The 22,024-nt window shown below is 45.6% G+C and overlaps 2 protein-coding genes across 3 annotated transcripts in view; both read right to left on the bottom strand.

The window, feature by feature from the left end:
* The window catches only part of map3k15 (mitogen-activated protein kinase kinase kinase 15), a 29,717-nt gene extending 7,865 nt beyond the window's left edge, over positions 1–21,852 (bottom strand). The window contains exons 1-22 of one of the 2 annotated variants that reach the window (XM_056583747.1): positions 20,885–21,852; positions 19,681–19,820; positions 18,762–18,785; positions 18,348–18,416; positions 16,824–17,017; positions 14,016–14,184; positions 12,399–12,505; positions 11,868–12,038; positions 11,544–11,656; positions 11,101–11,260; positions 10,514–10,664; positions 9,344–9,451; positions 8,953–9,002; positions 8,682–8,777; positions 8,337–8,424; positions 7,777–7,910; positions 7,367–7,494; positions 6,833–6,963; positions 6,317–6,422; positions 4,024–4,181; positions 3,294–3,477; positions 1,202–1,376 (exon numbers count right to left, since the gene is read on the bottom strand). In XM_056583747.1, coding sequence (XP_056439722.1) covers positions 1,202–1,376; positions 3,294–3,477; positions 4,024–4,181; positions 6,317–6,422; positions 6,833–6,963; positions 7,367–7,494; positions 7,777–7,910; positions 8,337–8,424; positions 8,682–8,777; positions 8,953–9,002; positions 9,344–9,451; positions 10,514–10,664; positions 11,101–11,260; positions 11,544–11,656; positions 11,868–12,038; positions 12,399–12,505; positions 14,016–14,184; positions 16,824–17,017; positions 18,348–18,416; positions 18,762–18,785; positions 19,681–19,820; positions 20,885–21,401 — 3,173 coding nt within the window. In that variant the 5' untranslated portion in view covers positions 21,402–21,852. The remainder of the gene's footprint in view (positions 1–1,201; positions 1,377–3,293; positions 3,478–4,023; positions 4,182–6,316; positions 6,423–6,832; positions 6,964–7,366; positions 7,495–7,776; positions 7,911–8,336; positions 8,425–8,681; positions 8,778–8,952; positions 9,003–9,343; positions 9,452–10,513; positions 10,665–11,100; positions 11,261–11,543; positions 11,657–11,867; positions 12,039–12,398; positions 12,506–14,015; positions 14,185–16,823; positions 17,018–18,347; positions 18,417–18,761; positions 18,786–19,680; positions 19,821–20,884) is intronic. The other variant, XM_056583748.1, reaches the window with a different exon arrangement.
* A 132-nt stretch (positions 21,853–21,984) lies between these two features.
* sh3kbp1 (SH3-domain kinase binding protein 1) overlaps positions 21,985–22,024 on the bottom strand; it is a 29,943-nt gene continuing 29,903 nt past the window's right edge. Inside the window, exon 19 of the mRNA XM_056583762.1 lies at positions 21,985–22,024. This exon is cut by the window's right edge and continues 1,297 nt beyond it. The gene's annotated coding sequence lies outside the window, so the exon portion shown is untranslated.

The raw sequence follows: 22,024 nt of genomic DNA on the forward strand, positions 1-22,024 counted from the left end.
GAGACACAGAAATTCACTTTCTAATCTCCCACAGAATAGACTTAAACAAACACACATATGCTCCCACAAATCAAGCAGAGACACACACCCAAACACACGCCCTATCACAGAACTCAAACATTACGACCGTTTAGAATGCACACAGCAACAAGATTAACGCAGAGCACACAAGGATAATAGAACAACCCATCCGCAGTCAGACACACGAAAAAACACAAGCACACACTCACACACACACGCACCCTGTGTGAGTCACCCAGTGACCTCATTAGATATTTAGTTTTACGGTCGCAATCGTAGCAAAGTCGAACAAACACAGCACACAGACACACAAAACATGCAAACGAAGACAGACACACAACGACGCACTCTAAAGTGCTCCACACAACACACAGACATACACACATACGGATGCATTAGGAGAACAGAGGAATATAATCTCAGCTCAGCTTTTATGGTGGCCAGATAGCGAGACAGTCTGTTTACAGATAGAAGGCTCTCCTAGCTACTGTGTGTGTCAAAGTGGGGATGCATAAGTGGGGACCTTAAAGTGGGGACACGCAACAGGCCTGCATGAGCTCAGTACTCTCTGTGTGTGTGTGTGTGTGTGTGTGTGTGTGTGTGTGTGTGTGTGTGTGTGTGTGTGTGTGTGTGTGTGTGTGTGTGTGTGTGTGTGTGTGTGTGTGTGTGTGTGTGTGTGTGTGTGTGTGTGTGTGTCTGTGTGTGTGTGTGTAAGTAAGGTCCGTTGAAGCATGTGCACGTGGAAAGCCCTCAGAGCTCATTATGGGATGTCATAAAAGCTATTGAAGCACAGAGACACCTGTCAGTTTTGTTCAAACATGCAGACATCTATACACACATACACACACACATGCATGCAGCGCACATACACTCGCACAAACTCACACACAAGCACGCAACACACATACTCTTATATACAACCAAGCACTCACGCACACACACACACACACACAAACACACACACACACACACACACACACACATGCATAGACTCGTAAACACACACACACACACACATGCATAGACTCGTAAACACACACACCCACACACACACACGCGCGCACACGCATACGCACACACACACACACACACACACACACACACACACACACACACACACACACACACACACACACACACACACACACACACACACACACACACACACACACACACAGACCTCAGGTAGTTAGAGTTGCTGGGCTTGAGGTTGTCTGAGTCAGAGCGAGTCTTCTTCTGGAAGAAGACGTCGTGCTTGGAGTCGCAGTCTGGGCTCACTGAGCCGTGCTCACTGCTGCTGCTCCCAGTGGCCTCACACTGTAACTGCACCGGCAGGGACACACTGCGGATGTAGTCTGACCCACACACACACACACACACACATAGCGGATTACTATTAGTGTTGTGAGAATACATATCGTTGCTATGAATATATATATTTTTTTTTTTTACTTAATTCAAATATGACTAGAAGTGTATTTAAATTACATTGTCATGAATAGTAGAATAATGTAATGAATAACGTATTATTTATGAAAGGCTAAAAACGAAGATGAAAATACTGTCAAAGCAACAAATGTAAAATATGAGACACAAGAAAATAGAAGAAGGTAAAGGTTGCACAGGGGAAAAAAGGAAATTAGCAAGAAAAACACAGAGAGGTTAAGATCTGAAAGGGTCGAAAGGTCACAAGTTCATAACATTTCAAACACTACTCTTTGGGTACAGAGTGTGTAAAAGTATGTCAAACATTCACACCAGCACAAACAAAAAGTACATGAACATAAAGTACATCCATGAATTACTTCTACAAACCTTGCCAGACTGAAACACCAACCCAGAGAGCAGGGAGAAAGAACAACGGCAATGGTCAACATCATCAGACAGCAACATTTCCATCATAAAATAGTTAATCTATCTGTAACAGGGGATACGTTTGTGTGTGGATATCGTTGCAGTGTTTTCTCATTATTCTACACTTTGAGTGGATCATCTTAGTGGATTATAGTGTTAGGGTAGGCATATGGCCTTAAAGACTTGATTGGATACAGGGGAGCACGACCAGGTCAGTTTGAGAAGCTGCTTCCCCAAACACATGGTGCCAGAATACTGGGACTCTATGTACAGCTGTGCGGCTGGTTTTATAACCAGGTGTGTGATGAAGTTGTGTGTATCACGGTCGTATGAAAGACAGGGGAGCCTCCAACGGTCGATTATGTTGATAACATATATTTGCCTCCATTTCCTACTAATCCTATTATGAATATAGATATGTTTTATGTATATTTTCTGGGGCATTCTTTAGCATTTATTTTGTTTAGCTTTTCTTTTAGCTTTTTATTGCGACATTGTCGTTTCCTGTCGGAGTACGTTTAATCTTACATTATGATGTGCTATATAAACGATTTGATGGTTTTATTGGGGATGTTGCAAACACACACTCCTCCACGTACAAATAACCTCTACCCCACTTACACATGCACACACACACACATACACGCACTCACATACACACTCTTCCACGCTCACACAGACACGTACTAACCCTCTTCCCCACTCACACGCACCCTCCTCCCCAGTGACAATCTCACTCACACACACACACACACACACACACACACACACACACACACACACACACATACACACACACACACACACACACACACACACACACACACACACACACACACACACACACACACACGCACATGCACACACACAGTAGGGCTTTGACTCCGAACTTCGTTATTCGAATATAATTCGAATATCAATAAATAAATCAAAATTCGAACGAATATTAGGCAGCCCTTAATATTCGAACCTGTTATGGGCAGGCCAACAGGGAGAGACGTCGGAGAACCCGACGCAGTCTATTCATAGCATTGTTATGACAACGGAAGAGGCAGTGAATGAAGTATTGATTAGACAGCGATTTATTAGATACCTAATAAACCGTTGAAACACGCAAGACCGGTAACCATAGCAACGCCGGTAAACAAACCTTGCAAAGCCCAATCCAGGTCTTACTGGCATTTAATGGTCAAAATATTATCAATAAATATTCGAATATATTCAAATATTAATATTAATGAACTTCGAATATGATTTTTGGGCAAAAGTCAAAGCCCTAACACACACACACACACACACACACACACACACACACACACACACACACACACACACACACACACACACACACACACACACACACACACACACACACACACACACACACACACACAAAACACACCAGCCCCTCTCCATACCGGAGGGTTTGAAGGCGATCTTGCTCTTCTTGCCCTTGGTGTTGTGCCTGACAAAGGTGTCTCTCAGCAGGTCCGAGGCGTTTGCCCTCTTGTGGGGGTCGGGCTCGAAGCAGCGCAGGATGAAGGACTTGGCCTCCAGGGACAGAGACTCGGGGATCTCCGGGTGGATCTTGAACATGCCCACCTGGAACGCACGGATCCAGGAAGAGAGACACACACACACTGTTTAACAACACACAGGCACAGAGAGAACTCAGGACCAGCTGTAGTCCAGCCATGGAAGCACTTTGCTTCTTAAGGGGTTATAAACTTACCTTTAATCTCCAGAACCATTTAGGACTTTCAGTAAATAGTAACCAAGTACATTTTTTGTAGTTAAAAGGCGAAAACACACGCAACATGACGCAAGAGTTGATTCACTGTTAGAATATGTTTCAGTCTCAGAATCGAATAGTTAGGTAATTTCAGTTTTCAAACAAATAATCAAATCAAATCTCAGCAAGTGTACTGCTGTGATGCCGCTCCTTCCCCTTGCCCAATATGCATCAAGGTTCACACACACAGACAGACACTCACACACACACACACACATGCATACACACACACACCACACAAACACCCTCCCTGCTACCCAGTTACACTCTCACTCACGCTCACAAACAGACACACAACCACACACACAACCACACACACACACACACACAAACAACATGCGTGGGACACCCCTCACCTTAAACATGGCGGCCTGGGGCTCCCCCAGCTCGTGGAAGGGGGGCTTTCCGGTGGCCATCTCTATGATGGTGCAGCCCAGGGACCAGATGTCCGCCGGGGCCCCGTAGCCCCGAGGGCCCTTGTCAATGATCTCAGGGGCCATGTACTGCAGCGTGCCTGGACAAACACAGAGGAGGATCAGGGGTGAAATCCTCAAAATCAAACCTTAAGACGCCGATTTAATTCTAGGAATATAAAGGAAATAATTACAGCAGTGAACAAAAGGAATGAGTTATCATATTGTTATTATCTGTTGATGTTTTGGACTCATTATTGCTTGTTTTAATAATTTGACCACATTATCATAACAATAATTTTGGCTGCTTCCATGGGAAATACTTTGTTGCTTGTATTGCAATGTGCTGTGTAATAAACATTAGCAGGTGTTCGATTTGATGAAGCTTTTGTCGCCTGTGGGCCACCATCCTGAGAGCTGCTAACTCGTGTAACCCTGCAGAAACAGAGCCGTGCTCATGTCACTCTTTTTCTTTACAGGTCAAGCACATTTTCAACCAAACCTCCTTTCAAACTTGTCTGTGTAGACGTCGCCCCTTTGTGGCTGGTTCGAGGGACTGCGGGGTGAGTGCTGTGGTGGAGATGGCAGACTGTATAAAGTGGGAACTACCAGTGGACCAGCAGAGGGCTCTGAGCTGCTCCCCACGGCTAAGACCTGTCTGCATAATGGTTTCACTGGTTGGTATGGCTGTCCTGCTTGGATACACAGAAAGGCTTTTCGGAAGGGGCGAGGAAAGATCGATGGTAAGGAGACAGAGACAGCCACTAGAGACAGACACGAATAGAGACAGATACGGCTGTACATACAGACACTCACACACACTCACACACAGACACACACACACACACACACACACACACACACACACACACACACACACACACACACACACACACACACACACACACACACACACACAGACACACACACACACACATACACACACACACACACACACACACACACACACACACACACACACACACACACACACACACACACACACACACACCTTATAAAGTTTAAACATCCACCTGTTTCCTCTTGATTAGCTAATGAAATTACACGCTTCACTGGACACCAGTGGCCAGCAGATGGTCATCAATGTGTGTGCGTGTTTGTGTGTGTTTGTGCACATCCTTTCCCAAATGTGTGTTAGTGTGTGCATGTTACCGGTAAGTGGGTGATTGTGTCTATGCATGTGTATTTGTGTGTGTGCGTGTGTGTATTTGTGTGTATGTGTGTGTGAGTGTGTAAGAGAGTGTGTATGTGTGTATGTGAGCGAGTGTTTCTATAGTCACTGATGGCAGCTCTTAACATTCTGAGGGTTGTTTGACTCTCAGGGCTGCTTTTTGACAACAGGGTGTGGATGACTCAGGAGGACCTCAAGGAGGCCAACCAGACCCTCTGTCCCAAGGCCCCAGGATGATGGCTTGTACCTCCTGCTGCTAAGTATATTCTGTGATGAACGATATCGTTCTGCTGTCTTTCGTATATGTTTAAAACGTTCTGTAGTCCACAGTTTTGCAACCTGTGCTACGCATACCTCTGGTGGTGAACGAGGGTACTGGAGGTGGTAGTTGGATTTTATTCCAAATAAAGACACGTTTACATGAAGCAAAAAATATATATGGACAATTAAAAATGACTGCTAATATTTTCCAGCAAATAAAGTATTTATGGCTTATTATTATAAAAATAATATGGGTTGCTTTGCAAATTCAATGATATTTCTTCAATTGTAATGGTTTCCATTCAATGTTTTGGGAGACTAAGCAGCATTGCTGGGTTATAATTATTTTGTCCTCCGTTACCCACTGGCCCCGACCTTCTTGTGGTTATAAATGTCTGTAAAAGGGGGAACTGGCAGCCTTTGCCCAGCCACTGCATGTGTGTTTATCTATTTTTATCGTTTGCATATAATGTGGTCCTCATAAAGTCATTGTTGTTTATGACAATCTAGTGGTACACAGTATGTCAAAGGTTGGGAACCAGGGATATAATCTACTTCAAACAAAAAATGTTATCTACTAACGATAGGAGACATACTGAACACTTTTCCATGACCTAACTAATTAAAAGGTATGGACCATTTACTATCTGATTTATGTACTTACCCAAGTATTTCACCCTATACCAACCATGGTCCTTCCACCTACTGCAGTAGTACAGTGTCTGGTTGACACAAGGCTCTGCTAGTGGGCCCTTGCTCAGGCTAGCCTGCCTGAGGACTTACCAGTGAAGGTCTCTGTGCAGGGGTTCACCCCCGCCAGACGCTTGGAGGTCCCGAAGTCTGAGATCTTCAACACACCACTGTATGTGTTCACCAGCACGTTGTCACCCTGAGAGAGAGAGAGAGAGAGAGAGAGAGAGAGAGAGAGAGAGAGAGAGAGAGAGAGAGAGAGAGAGAGAGAGAGAGAGAGAGAGAGAGAGAGAGAGAAAATCCGATAAAAGGTTTTTGCAATGCTTGTGGTAGCCCACTACGTACCCTAGCTTGATACGTATCCAAACATGCTAAAAACCATAACATGTAATACGTACCCTAAAATGTTAGGTACCCTCAACCTGTAAACTAGGCTATGTACCATGCCATGCTTAATACCCTGCACACCACGTAACCCAACGTACTACGTACCCGAGCATGCTACTTAACCCCTAGCATGCTAGACACTCTAACATGCTACGTACCCCAGCATGCTTAGTGCTCTACCAGGCTCTGTATCCTCTCCTGCTACAGACGGCGCTAGGCTACCTTGATGTCTCGGTGGACGATCTGGTTCTCATGGAGGTAGCGCAGGCCCTCCAGGATCTGCCGGGTGTAGAAGATGATGGTGGCCTCCTTCAGGGGCCCCCACTTGGAGCGCAGCAGAGCAGACAGGCTCCCTGGGGACCAGAGACACAGTGGTTCATAGAGGGGTCCTGAGTATCGAGCCCTGGGACTCGAAGGGTTGTTGTTTTCATTAAAAAGGACAACAACAATTTTCTGCACTGCAAGCCAACGATTTTGTAAAAGAAAAAAGAACCAACAAAGTGTAGACTAGTAGCTACAGGAATCAGAAGGGCTTCACAGGCCCACACTATACGACCCCCCTGAAGGACAAAGACAAACTCCAAGCTCCAAAACCCAGAGCGAAGGAGCCTGGAGAAGGAATACAGAGGAGAGGGACCCCTCCTTCCAGGGACGGTGAGGAGGGCAATGGGGGCCCAACGGGGCAGACATAAAGTACACCGTAGGCATACGATAGAGCAGAGCCCGTCAGCGAAGGCAGAACCCAGTGGCCCCTACCTCCAGGGACCTGCTCCATGAAGATCTTGATGTAGCTGTCCTCGGAGACTGAGCCCAGGTACTGGACGATGTTGCGGTGCTTCAGGTACTTGTGGAGCGCGATCTCCTCGTGGAGGGGCTGGGAATACCTTGGGGGGGGGAGGGAGGAAGGAGGGTGATGCCCGGGACCCCCTCATGTTTACGCCTGGGCGGTGGTCCCTCGGTCCAGGACCACCGGCAGCATGTCACGAGCTCATGTTATGAATTAATGTCTATAATAACTAATAGATAAAAAATATTAATAGTTGAGTAATCAAAGCTAAATTAATAATTTAGCTTTGATTACTCTCTCTCTCTCTCTCTCTCTCTCTCTCTCTCTCTCTCTCTCTCTCTCTCTCTCTCTCTCTCTCTCTCTCTCTCTCTCCCCCTACCTGCTGTCCTTCTCTGGGATCTCCTTGATGGCGATGCGGACCTGGTTGCTGAGGTCCCGGCCGGCGTAGACCACCCCGTAGGTCCCCCGCCCCAGGACCATCCGGTCCCCCGTCTCGTTGATGTCGTACTCGTACTGCAACACACACACACACACACACACACACACACACACACACACACACACACACACACACACACACACACACACACACACACACACACACACACACACACACACACACACACACACGCACACACACACACACACACACAGAAACACACACATAGAGTGAAATACACACATACAGCGAAACACAGACACGCACACACACGCACACACACACACACAGACACACACACACACACACACACACACACACACACACACACACACACACAAATAATGATGAGCAAACACTCACACGTGGTAGCTTTACATTAAAGCTTTTCATATATTTTTTAATTTTTTTAAATAGGGCACATTACCACACACACACAAACACACACACACACACACACACTTGTACAAACTGACACGCACACACTCACACAAGCTGACCTCCAGTGTATCTCCTTCCCCCTCCCCTTCCAGTTCCACAGCATTTCCTGAACCATCAGAGATCATCTCTTTCACCATAGAGCAGAACCTACACACACACACACACACACACACACACACACACACACACACACACACACACACACACACACACACACACACACACACACACACACACACACACACACACACACACACACACACACACAAACCAACAGTATATGAATGAAATCATTACATTATGTTACCATACATATCAATCACACACACTTCACACATGTCCAAACAACCATATGAAAAACAACCTGCTTATAAACATACAGAAACATACACACACACACTAACCGTGCACACTGGTCCTCGGTGGAGAAGTAGATCTGGAAGTCGTCAGAGTTGTCGTGCACGTAGAGGAAACAGCAGCGCTCATCAAATTTACTGATACTGTGGACACAAGCAAAGGTGAAGCGCGGGGGATGGGGAATTATTAAAATGTATGTTGAAGCGCGACAATAAATACTTTGTTTATTTTCTGTGGTAGGGGTTGGACTGCTTCTGGTGCAGATAGAGCATGGAGCCATCCTATAAAGCGTTGTGTTTGGACTAAGGTAATGCCCACCTGATGCCTTTGATGGCGGTGGCGGTGAAGTTCCACTCATGGATGCCTTTCTGGAACATGAGAGGAACACGGGACATCGCTTTAGTGTCTTTCAGTCGTGGGTCATGAACTGTAATGATCATCCAGAAAGGGCTCAGAGCTCAGAGAGCTCACAGAGCTCAGAGAGCTCACAGAGCTCTTTCAGGTTGCATAGTTGTCAGGTGACGGCTTGTCAATGTAGAGTTTGTCTCAAGGTGTACTCAATGTTTTTAGTGGTTAGGTCATGGTTTGGTATGACTATAGAGGTTTTTTTGGGGATGTTTTTGGTGAAGGCTTGGTGATGGTTAGGTGGGGAGTCGGTTAAGGTTTGGTGAAGGCACAGTGATGGTTAGGTTCAGTTGGTGGATCTCACCGTCTCTGCTGGAGACACGTGCCATATGGAGACGTTCTTCTCCTCTGCCTCGTTGTTGATGGACACGTAGGAGGGCTGGTACAGCTTAGTGGGCTCCAGAATCAAAACCTGACAGAGAGAGGGGCCGAGAGTGGGCGAGACAGACCAGGAGGGCGAGAGAGAGAGAGACCGATAGGGAGAGAGACAGAGGGAGAGAGAGAGACAGAGAGGGGGAGGGGGGTGGGGAGAGAGAGAGAGAGAGAGAGAGAGAGAGAGAGAGAGAGAGAGAGAGAGAGAGAGAGAGAGAGAGAGAGAGAGAGAGAGAGAGAGAGAGAGAGAGACCGATGGGGAGAGAGTGGAAGAGGGAGAGAGAGAGAGAGAGAGAGAGAGAGAGAGAGAGAGAGAGAGAGAGAGAGAGAGAGAGAGAGAGAGAGAGAGAGAGAGAGATACAATATACGTTTACAGGTACAGTAACCTTTAAACAAAACAGACATTCTGAGGAATTTACTTAATAAACTAAAATAATTCATATATTTCTAGGAAACTTAGAATCAATCCCTCTTATTCATAACAAAGTTAGTAACGTATTGGTCCGATTATAAGACGGACTTTTTCCCCCTCGAAATAGGTCCGAAAAAGTCGGGTCATCTTATATTCGGGGTCTAGTATTCAGAGCGCAGTATTCAAAGCGCAGCTTCTCTTCTTCGCTTTCCCTTTAAATGCTAATACACATTCGCGGCCCCAGGTGGCGCCAAAAATTGGTTCCGGGAAGAAGTAGTCCAGCGTCCTTAACAACCAGCCCGTTACCGGTAGAGTAAAGTGGCTCAAAAGTGGGTCAGGTCAATCAACAACAGTGGAGGAGCTATAATGCCCATTTTAAAATAATGGTCGTCAATAAGGCAGAGTCAAGTAACAACTGCCAAGCTGCCAAGAAGTTCGAGGTCACGGAGTGTAACGTAAGAAGATGGCGAGCACAAAAACAACGTCTCAAAGATGCCAACAGTCAGCGAAAATCTGGTCAGCAAATCTTTTTTTCTAAATGTTTGTGTTGAAAACGGGGGGTCGTCTTATAATCAGGGTCGTCTTATATTCGGACCAATACGGGTAATTGGGAGTCAATGGATTTCATAGTAACCTATCAGACATTTAAATTGACGGTGGCCTTAGTGTACAGGGTTGATGGGTTAGTACCGGAAATCTGAGACCAATGGTTGTTCCCCGGGTTGCCTCCACGATGATGTCCATCCAGAAGTTGAGCCTCTCCCGCTGGGCAGAATGTTCTACAGGGGGCTTCTTGAACCGCTGGATCAAGTGCAGGTTCTGGACCACTGAACGCAGATACCTGGAAACATAAAGATACAGGGATGGAGAGTGGCCAGACTAGGTTAGGCCTGAAATGTATATACTGGAGTTTAAACACCAGGAATAATTTCATTAAATGAAGACAAATGTAAGTGTTTCCTTGTTTTATATTAATTCAATTATACTATTACAGTTGACTTGCTAAATTAGAAATATTACTCAACATTAGCAAAGAAATATTTTGGCACAATCATTAATCACTTCCGTACACTTCTATTAACAATGACTGTATTGAGTTTAAAGGGGTAATTTAGGGGTTGATCATTTCTATAGTAATTATGTTACAGTTGCCGAGTATGAGCTAGCCTGCTAAATGACGAGCACATATAAGGGTTTTAAGATTTATTCACTTTACAATTGTACAAATTAATTCATGTTCATAAAATAACTTTCATTGGTTTCATCTTTGCTGTTACCAAAGAGGTGGCTTAAGTTTGAAGAGCTTTTCGGCGGCCTGCGTAGCTTTGGGAATGTCGTTAGCTAGCATGCTAACGGTGAAGAACTGGCCCACGTCCCAGTAGTTGTTCATCTTCTCCAGGGAACCCTTACGACCCAAGAGGCTGTTCAACCTCACACCTGGGACAGGGATGGTAGAAGAAGGTGAGAAAACTAACTAACAAACAAACCTTTTTTGATCCTACTTTCCGCACCTTTGCTCATAAATAACAATGTGCTTTTTGGAATACAATATAAATGCATTCAGGCTACGACAATAATAAGGAGAGAGGTCAAATACAATAAATGGCACAAAGGATGGATTTGAAGTGGACACAAAATTGCTACACAATAAAGAAATAGGGGTAAAATGTGGGAATTTGTGTCAATTGATGTGTTAGGACTTCCCTTTCACTCCTCTCACCTATTTTCCTCAGTTCAATTGAGCTCTCAAACTGCTGTCCGGCCACTATGAGGAGGACGGCCAGGTTGATACCAGAGTACAGAGTTGGCTGCAACTCAAATCCCTTTCTGTACCTGAGATAACAAGATGGGCTGATGAGGTCAGTGTTTACAGGGAGATATTTTCTTTTAAATGCATAATTGGTAAAGCTTGGTAAGAGAAATGATTAGTAAGATTGAATGTTAACAATAAGTAACCTGCTCAATGTGAGATAAAAACATAAACTCAGGATAAAGCTTTAAGGACAAGTCTGGATCCTCAAAATAAGGGTAAGGTTCCACCTACCACTGTATTGCGTTGTCTCGGTTCTTTGTGTCCTTGCAGTCCGAGTCGAGGAAGATGTCCTTATAAATCCTCCCGCAGAGACAGAACATGTCTGGGGCCGGGTGCTCACAGGACTGCAACACCTGGAGCATCACACACAGGGCCTTCTCTCTGTCTCCAGGACTGTTCCTCCTGCAGACCAGAGAGAGAGAGAGAGAGAGAGAGAGAGAGAGAGCGCGAGAGAGAGAGAGAGCGCGAGAGAGAGAGAGAGCGCGAGAGAGAGAGAGAGAGAGAGAGAGAGAGAGAGAGAGAGAGAGAGAGAGAGAGAGAGAGAGAGAGAGAGAGAGAGAGAGAGAGAGAGAGAGAGAGAGAGAGAGAGAGAGATCATAGTTTCCCATAAAATCGTGATGTCCGGATTACACCATTAAAAAACAGCACGGTTCATCCCATACCAACAGAGAATGTGCGTATGGTTCAGACCGCTCAGGAAGCATCTTTCGGTTTCCATCTTATCAGAGATTGTCCACACATTGAAAGCCCTGTGGCGCGTACCTGTTGAGGGCGAAGGCGTAGTGGAACTGGATCATGGGTTGTGTTGCCAGGTCACATGTGGGCAGCTGCTCCAAGGTGTCAACCAGCTTCACCATGGCGTCGTAGTCCTGGGTCGTAGATCGAGGTCACAGGGTAAAGAGTGATGCTTTTCACATCAGTGAATATGTTTGTTTGCGGTATGTGTGGGTGCGTGTAATTATGTTTTAATGATGTTATTTGTTGTATGGCGTACCTGTGGTACATGGCTGATTGTTAAACGGTGATTATTTTATAGATAGCAGGACAATTACTTTAGGAGGACTTTGCTGTCTATGTCTGACATAGGATGTGCATATTACAATGTTATCCTTGCAAATATCTCAGTGTTTCCCCTATATGCACCTAGCAGCGGCGGTAAGCAGCTGCTGAAATATGACCGCCGCTAATGAATTTCTTTTTTTTAAGAGGAGAGGAGAGCTTCAGCTTATCTCTTTAAAATACGAATGTTATATTATTTTGCGCAAAGCAAAATAATATAACATTCCGTGCACTACGGACGCTGGATATGCGCTTCATATCCAGGTCAATTCACACACTTGTGAGTAAAGTATATAAACGGAGAGGAGAGCTCCTTCTTATCTCTTTAAAAAACTAATGTTATATTATTTTGCGCTACGGACGCTTCATATCCAGGTCAATTCACGCTGCGTGAGTAAAGCATATAAACGGAGAGGAACTTCCGTAAAGTTGGAAATAAATTGGCAGATTCAGAGTTTGCTGTTCAATATCATCAGTGAAACATCGTTGCGACACAATTGAGTGTAGGAACCTAGAGAACCAGCTACAACATGGTTTTCATCCAAACGAGCCGTCTTTAGCAAACGGTGAATTGCATTGGCTTCTATGAGCTGTCGGCTTTCAGCCGCGAGGTTAGGGACCGTCTGCAAAGTGCAAAACTGGAAACGACCACAATGGTACAATTTGAACAGTTTCGCCATTATTGACTCTAGAGTCCCAAAACTTCTTCAATAGATGCATGGCCTCTTTATGGTCCTACTACAACCTTTGTGATGGGGAGAGGGGAGGGAGTGGGAAGATGCATTGGTTGGAGGCACAGACCTTTTCGATAGTTGTAGTATTTGTGTTATGTGATTTTACTGTATAGGGTTGTTGTTGATATAATATACAGTATTTTTTGTTAAATAAATATAAATAATTGTTTTAAAGATTATACTTGTAATTGTCAATCTCTCCATATTTGCCCTGCTCATTACTGTGCACCAATGTACTGTATGTACACCTTTCTGGTGCCGGCAGACACATAGAAACCTCCCGGCAGGGTACGCTTTGCGAGCACACCAAAAATTTGCGACAGGAAAAAATAAACATTTCACCTCCGCAGCTGCAACTCCATCCTAGGGGAAACACTATCTTATAGGAAAACAGCCGGTTCATCGTCAAAGGCTTTTTGAGGATTTTGTCTATCTGTATCTGTATCTATGGGTGTGTTAAATTATATTGTGTTGTGTACCTGTATGTCTCTCTGAGAGAAGGGCAGGTTCATGACTATGTCCTTTATGAAGACATAATGATGTGTGTGTGTATCTACAGGTGAATGTAAGGCAGTGCATGGAGTACCTGTATGTCTCTGTAGGAGAAGAGCAGGTTCATGACTATGTCCTGAGTCAGGACCTCAGTGTTGTCGATGCGCAGCTTGATGCGGGTTAGCTCTTTTGCTAGCTCTTCCCCCTGGTACTTCTCCCTCGCCTTCCGGATGTCGTTCAGCAAAGTATCCTTAAAAGAGGCACTGGGACGGAGATTCACATCAGAAAACTTTATTTTCCATAGCCTAAGATAAGATAAGAATGACTTTATGTACCGAAGGAAATTTTTCCAATGTGGACTGTCCAATGTCTTCTGCATTGAAAACAACAGCAATATATATGTACCAAGAAATCACATCCTCTCACTACATACACATTACAGAAAACACAACCTTAAACAAGGCACTGCCTGAGATGGAGTTTAGGGCCTTAATTGACAAGTGAACACATAAAATGGGTTAGTACTAGAACATATCATATCAGTGATTCCCCTATATGCACCTAGCAGCGGCGGTACGTTGCTGCTAGGTGCTGGATATGCGCTTCATATCCAGGTCAATTCATACACATGTGGGTAAAGCATATAAACGGAGAGGAGAGGAGAGCTCCTTCTTATCTCTTTCAAAAACTAATGTTATAGGCCTATTATTTTGCGCTACGGACGCTTCATATCCAGGTCAATTCACACACCTGAGTAAAGCATAAAAAATGGAGTGGAGAGCTCCGTCTTCTCCTAGAAACAAATGTTATTTTGCACTACCGACGCTTCATATCCAGGTCAATTCACGCTGCGTGAGTAAAGCATATAAACGGAGTGGAACTTCCGTAAAGTTGGAAATAAATTGGTAGATTCAGAGTTTGCAGTTCAATAGATCATCAGTGAAACATTGTTGCGACACAATTGAGTGTAGGAACCTAGAGAACCAGCTACAACATGGTTTTCATCCAAACGAGCCGTCTTTAGCGAACGGTGAATTGCATTGGCTTCTATGAGCTGTCGGCTTTCAGCCACGATCTTAGGGACCGTCTGCAAAGTGCAAAACTGAAAACGACCACAATGGTAAAATTTCAATAGCGTCGCCATTATTGACTCTAGAGTCCCAAAACGTGTTAGATAGAGGCATGGTCTCTTTATGGTCCTACTACAACCTTTGTGTTGGGGAGAGGGGAGGGTGCCGGCAGTCACATATGCCGCGTTTCCACTGCAGGGTGCGGAACGGATCGGATCAGTTCCGAGGTCGCGTTTCCACTGCCGACAGTACCCTTTGTGGTAGGCCGGATGTCGATCGCCGCGGCAGCTACGTAAACATCGTAAACAACGTCTTCCTCCCCAAGAATCCAGACGAACGTCTCCACCTCCTTGTTCGCCCAAGCAAGCGTTTTACGCGACATGTTAATTGTAAAGAATAATACCTCGAGGCTACTTTTTGTTTGTTTTTATCCCTGCGTCACCCGGAAGTGATGATTCTGTCGACCAATCAACGGAGGGGGTGTGTAGCTAGAATTTCCCGGGACCCTTTCAGGCGTCTGGTCTCGTTTTCGGTACCCCAACGGAGGAGTCCCGAGAACGAGGCCGGAACTGGTACGGCAAAGTCCGGGTCACGCCCACTTATGGCGGTGGAAACGCGACCCGATCCGCACCTTTGCGATCCGATGCAGTGGAAACGCGCCAATAGAAATCTCCTGGCAGGGTGCGCTTTGCGAGCACACAAAATAAATTGCGAGCGGAAAAAAAACCATTTAAACTCCGCTGCTGCAACTCCATCCTAGGGGAAACACTGCGTAAACGGAAAACGGAACCCATTGGTCCGAAGGTCCGTTTGTCCGACTTTTCAAAAAGGAGGCGCATTAGGCCGACGGTACAATATGCCGAATAGGCCAAGGCGCAATTCCAAATGTGTGATTATGAAACCAAAAATAAAAGACGATGTAGGCTAAGTTCCAGCAGTGCACTTCTCCAAGCCAGACTGTTGCTGTGGGCTTGAACGGTCACAAGAGGGGAATTTATGAAGCGCACGTTATACAAGGACTAATACTTTTCCCGTAAAGAAGTCAAACGGTGAGTGAAGAACAGATACAATTTTTATCTTTAGTAGCTGTGTGTGGGCCTATATGTGTTGTTTACTGTGTTTACAGTGGGCTTTTAGCCTAAATCATTTCGCTGGTATTGATTTAGTCAAACTTATACCTCATACATGTACTTAGTCAAGTGTGTGTGTGTGTGTGTGTGTGTGTGTGTGTGTGTGTGTGTGTGTGTGTGTGTGTGTGTGTGTGTGTGTGTGTGTGTGTGTGTGTGTGTGTGTGTGTGTTCGTGCCCGTGTTGAGAATTAGACCTACGCTCTCTGTCCATGGGGCTGAAACACTGTGTCGAAATGAAGTGAAGCGTTGTCACTTTGCTCTCCAATATTCATTGTGAAAGTGATATGTAGGCCTATGTTGTATTTTGGAGAGAGAGCGAGAGAGAGTGTGAGCGAGGTATAAAACTCTTTATATGTAGGCCTATTCGGCATATTGAACCATCGGCCTAATGCGCCTCCTTTTTGAAAAGTCGGACAAACGGACATTCCGTTTGGGTTCCGTTTTCGGAACATTGAACCATCGGCATAGTGGTATGTCGATCTAATGGGAAATATTTCGGACCATTGAGACGTCGGATCAATGTGTTGTCGGAATTACGGGCAGGCCCCCATCTTATCATTGCCTAGCATGAGTTTGCATGACTGTGACCATGTTAGCATAAGCCAGGACATTGAATTACCACGTGTTTGCGGGACCTAGCATGAATGAGCACATGTATGCTAACGTATGCCCAAGCTTGTGCCAGCACGTGGGAGCGTCTCACCAGGAGGTGACGTGGATGTCCTTCAGGAGGCTGCTGAAGCGGTCGGTGAGGGGGACACACAGCGGGCCCAGCAGGTTGTCCCAGCTGGGCTGCATGTACTCGCTGGCCCGGCGCTGGGCGTCGCTCTCACAGCACATGTACTCATGGTTGGGGGTCAGGACGTAGGGGATGAAGTAGTAGTTCCCACTGGAGGCCTAGGGGTGGAGGGAGACACCAGGGTTGGATGAGGTTGGCTTCGTTTGTGAGTAGGTTTGATTTGATTAGAATAGATAAAAGACGAGATAAGGTTGCATTATGCATTATTTACGTTAATAATGAATATATTTGTTTGGATTAGGTTAGTTTAATAAAATTTGATAATCATTACAGTACATCAAATGAGATTACATTGGTTTCATTAGATTAGAACAATCACATCCATTTAATGCATTTTATTACAGGTAAATTAAATGAACAGCACGCTTATTGTTGTTAAATGATTATTAGATGATTTATTATGAAGAGATCCTAACAACAGCTTTACTTGTTTTATATGCTTGTCTTGTAAGTAAACTTCTGTATAAAAATGTGGTACACAGACTGGATGTCAAATCAGCACCCACTTTAGAGAAAATACATTATTCAGCATAACCCAACACGCGCACAAAGTGCACACACACTTACACATGCATGTACACACTTCTCTTGCTTTTTCATCTGTTTAGTCTACAGTAGTATTATCATTTTCTTTCCAAAAACATGTATAAGTATTTCCGTTTTTGTCCTTATCTTCCACCTTTGTCATTCTGTCTTTTTTTCTTGTGTTCTTTAGGTCAAACAACACAGTCTATGGCTATCTTATGTAGTTCTTGTGACACAGAGTACTTTAAGCAGAGTGTCATACAGCAGTCTTTGGATGTCTTACTGGATATAAATAACCCAACACATTAACCAGTGTTAACCAAACAACACAGGGAGGACGACCAAAGAGGCAAGTTTCCATGCTGTTGGTTGTCTGAGCTGACATAAACAACACGTTATTGTGTTGGAGTATATTCAATGTCATGTTCGGTTAAATTAGTTATTCTACCAATGTATGTACTTTCTGTAAAGAGCGACGTCAGCATTTCTGAGGTTCAAAAATTCCAACTGCCAACAGGAAATTCTTCAAAAGAAGCTGCTTACTTAGCATTGTAAAAAAAAGGCTGGTCAAGCACTTTTTGCATTTGTCAGACACTGTTAGCTAACTTTTTTCATGTTCAAATATTTAACCAACTTTTATTATTATCAGAAGGACTGTAATAGTAGTAGTAGTAGTAGTAGTAGTTGTGGTCATGTTCTCATGCCTTGATTATGCTTATTTTCCACTACTGCGTAGTTTGAGTGAATTGATTGAGTGAATGTCAACATTATGGGGTGAGCTCAGAAGACGAGATGACCACCACTCCGGTGATCTGAGGGAGATCCATCATGCACGGCCCTGAAGCGTGCACGTGCCCTCAGGCAGACTCTCACGAGGGTGCACGTTGTCAGGAAGATACATACTTTGTTTCGTAATCCAGAGCCTCTGTACTCTTGGGGCAACTGTACCCATGGGACTAGGGGACGAGCTGCCTACTCCACACACACACACACACACACACACACACACACACACACACACACACACACACACACACACACACACACACACACACACACACACACAAAACACACACACGCGTATACAAATACATACACACACATACCATGCACACAAAATTACAGTACATATATAGACACACAAATATAAATTACCCATGTGCAATACACACACACACAAACACATACACAGCATAGCAGCCATAAACATAGTCACTGTTGATTTTTCCAATGTAATAATCATTTAAAAAAAACAAAAAACAGACACACACAAACATACACACACATACAGACACGCGCCAACAGAGAGAGACTTACTGTGTTTTTCTGGGCGACCATGTCCTGTGAGAGGGAAAGAAATAAGCATTGTGTGTCACTTCTCACACTCAGCCCCAGCAGTCACTCCAAGGTGACCAGGCTGTGTTCTCTGTTCACGCCTAAATGCATTTTATTGCATTTATGGATCTTTTTGTGGCAAATCAACGCTTTAAGATTACGAACACAAAGACTTCATTCAGGTAGTTCCCAGCTATATTTTGTCCTGCCCTCACGTCCGGCTGTGTCATCTTAGGTGTGTCCACAGGGTCAAAGGCCAAACTGAATAAACTGATCGTACATAAATAAGTCTTGGGGGCCGGACGGAAGCATGCAAGGGAAAGTGGGGACAGACTGAACACAAGGAAAAGTGGGGACAGATGGACCACGATGAAAACTGGGGACAGACGGAACACAAGGAAAACTGGGCACAGACGGAACACAAGGAAAACTGGGGACAGACGGAACACAAGGAAAACTGGGGGCGACAGTTAATTAGGTCTGTGTTGTTTGTCATGTGAAGGCCCCATGGTGCATTCCTGTTGGAGCAGCTGTTGTCCCGCAGAACAGTGTGTCACGCACGCCGCCACACAGAAATATACGTGTACCCCCGCCTCGGACAAATAGGGTCAATAAATCAATCACACGTGTGGATGCACGAGCAAACACACACACACTCACACAATCTATTGCTTGCACAAACACACACACACACACACATACTACAATAAAATGCATGTGGGTGTGTATGTGTGTGTATGTAAGTTGCTTGGTAGTATCATGTGAACTGTTTATACAATTTGTGTGTGTGTGTGTAATTATATATGTGTGTACCTTGCAGGACTTTTCTATGTCTGTGTGTGTGTGTGTGTGTGTGTGTGTGTGTGTGTGTGTGTGTGTGTGTGTGTGTGTGTGTGTGTACCTTGAGGGACAGGGCGGTGTCTGGGTCTGTGTCGTGGTACAGGATGACGTTGTTGGCCATGTCAAAGCTCTCCCTCACCCCCAGGTGGTAGAAGAGAGAGGGCTGCCGGAACACATCGCTCATGTCCACCACGGCAATGTCTGAGGGAGAGAGAGAGTGAGGGGGAGAGAGACATAGGGTTATATTGAGAGAGAGAGAGAGAGAGAGAGAGAGAGAGAGAGAGAGAGAGAGAGAGAGAGAGAGAGAGAGAGAGAGAGAGAGAGAGAGAGAGAGAGAGAGAGAGAGAGAGACAGGGAGAGAGAGAATGAGGGGGAGAGGGATAAAGACAGAGACATACTCAGAGAGAGAGAGAGAACCATGGAGAGAGACACAGACAAAAGGAGAGAGAGTGACAGGTAGAAAGACAGGGAGAAAGAGGGAGAGAGAGAGAGACAGTCCAAAGTATCCAGGGATGCCCACTCATCATCACTCCCTTGGTTTTTCTACTTGTATCTTTTAAGGTAATGGTTTTCCGGCAGAGTGTAGATCCAAGCTAGATACAGTTCAGGAGTGTGAGGAGAAAAAAACAAACAAAGTTAAAATGTTTGGGACTATAATGAAACGCTGAGAAGGACCATTAAGTGCAGTTCCCCCCAACCTTATTCAGCTGTGAGTGTGTGTGTGTGTGTTTGCGTTTTTGTGTGGGTGTGTTTGTATATGTGATGGGGTGTGCGCGTGCATGTGTGGAGGGGTGTGTGTATGTCTGTGTGTGGCGGGGTGTGTGTGTGTGTTATGTGATTTGGCAGATCAGCGGGGTAATCCCTGGTAAAACAGGTAGAAAATGGATGTTAAAATGATTTCATGATGACAATTCAAATCTTTAACTGATACTTTATGAGCATGACATGGACAAAATTACTAAATCTTCAACCAAACAAGTTCTAACCTTGAGAAAGACCACTCATGACATGTGGAAAGACATAATATGAGGCATCCAATGTCTCCGGAGGCCAGACCACCGAAACCATACCAACCCATTATTAAAAGCTCATGTTGCATGAATCTTTCATTCAAAACATGTCGAACGGCACAGATTATTTGCCACAAATGTATACTTTTATTGAATGATTGCAAGTGGTTTTGTGTTTTGTTCGGTGTTTTATTTAGTGTTATCGCGTCAACAAAACGCTCTGACCCAACCGTGGTTCCACGGGGAGTCACTCACCTGCGTCGTAAAAGGTATCCAGTACCGACGTCTCTCCAAAGTCCAGTCGGCCGAAGGTCACGGTAGTGAGCAGCGCGCTCTCCGCGTCGCACGCCTTCTGCAGGCACTGTAGCGCGCCCGACTCCGGGCTGCTAGCCATCACCGCCTTCATCCCGTCATTAAGCACGTACACCGCGCGCAACGACCGCTGCTTTGCCGGCGGGGCCGGGCTGGCCACGTCCCCCCTCCCGCCTCCTCCACCTCCTCCTCCACCCTGGTCCCGCTCTCGATCGACCATGCTCAGCCCCCCTCCCGCGGAGTGGTCGCCTCCCGCGTCTGCGGCCGGCGCGCTCTGGCCCGTCTCCATGTGCAGCGAAGACAAGGACAAGTGGTGGTGCGTGTCCGCTCCTCTTCTCTCTCGTCTCCCGGTGTCCGTGGCTTGGGCCGTGTGGCGGGGTCTCCCGACTCCGTCCTGCTCCCTCCCTCGCGCGCACCTGAGGCTGGCGGAGCGCTGCGTTCTGGGTTGGTCTTCCTGCATCTCCGCCTCATTAGTTCACATTATCCGCTGATTATCTCGCACCAAGGGGCCTGCGACCCGAGACCGGATCCGACTAGATCCTCCCAGCAGACATCGCAGGGGTGGGGGGTTATGATATACGCCTCATGGCAAGAGTTTAGACTTGAGTGCTTTACGAAAGATCTGACAGAAGCGTCAAAACGACGGAAAAAGTTGAATATGCTGTTATTATTCAAGCGTTGAATTGAAAATAAAATAAAAGTGTTTTGGCCTATAAAAGCGTGCTAGTCCTCCTCAAGCAATCCATCGAAAGAACAACCTGGATCTGGTAACCGTGTCAGCGTGACGGCTCATGAGGTCCCGCTACTTTACAGGCTGCCGACACGCTCTCCAAACAGGCGACCCAACCCAGGCTCCCCTCTGACGCCTGGCCACGATCAAGTGTTGATAGTCGGACGTGTGTTCGCCCTCGTTGCATGCCAGCTAAATATAAAACGGAATGTCAGTTTGTCCGCTGAGTCCTTGGCGTAGCGCGCGGTCTATAAGCACGATCTGCACGCCCATTGGTTTGTCCGTATAGTGTGCGTGTGTGTGTGTGTGTGAAAGAGAATGCCAATGTTATTCGATTCTATTGATATCAGACT

The sequence above is a fragment of the Gadus chalcogrammus genome, chromosome 23, assembly GCF_026213295.1.
Source record: "Gadus chalcogrammus isolate NIFS_2021 chromosome 23, NIFS_Gcha_1.0, whole genome shotgun sequence".
NCBI lineage: Eukaryota > Metazoa > Chordata > Actinopteri > Gadiformes > Gadidae > Gadus > Gadus chalcogrammus.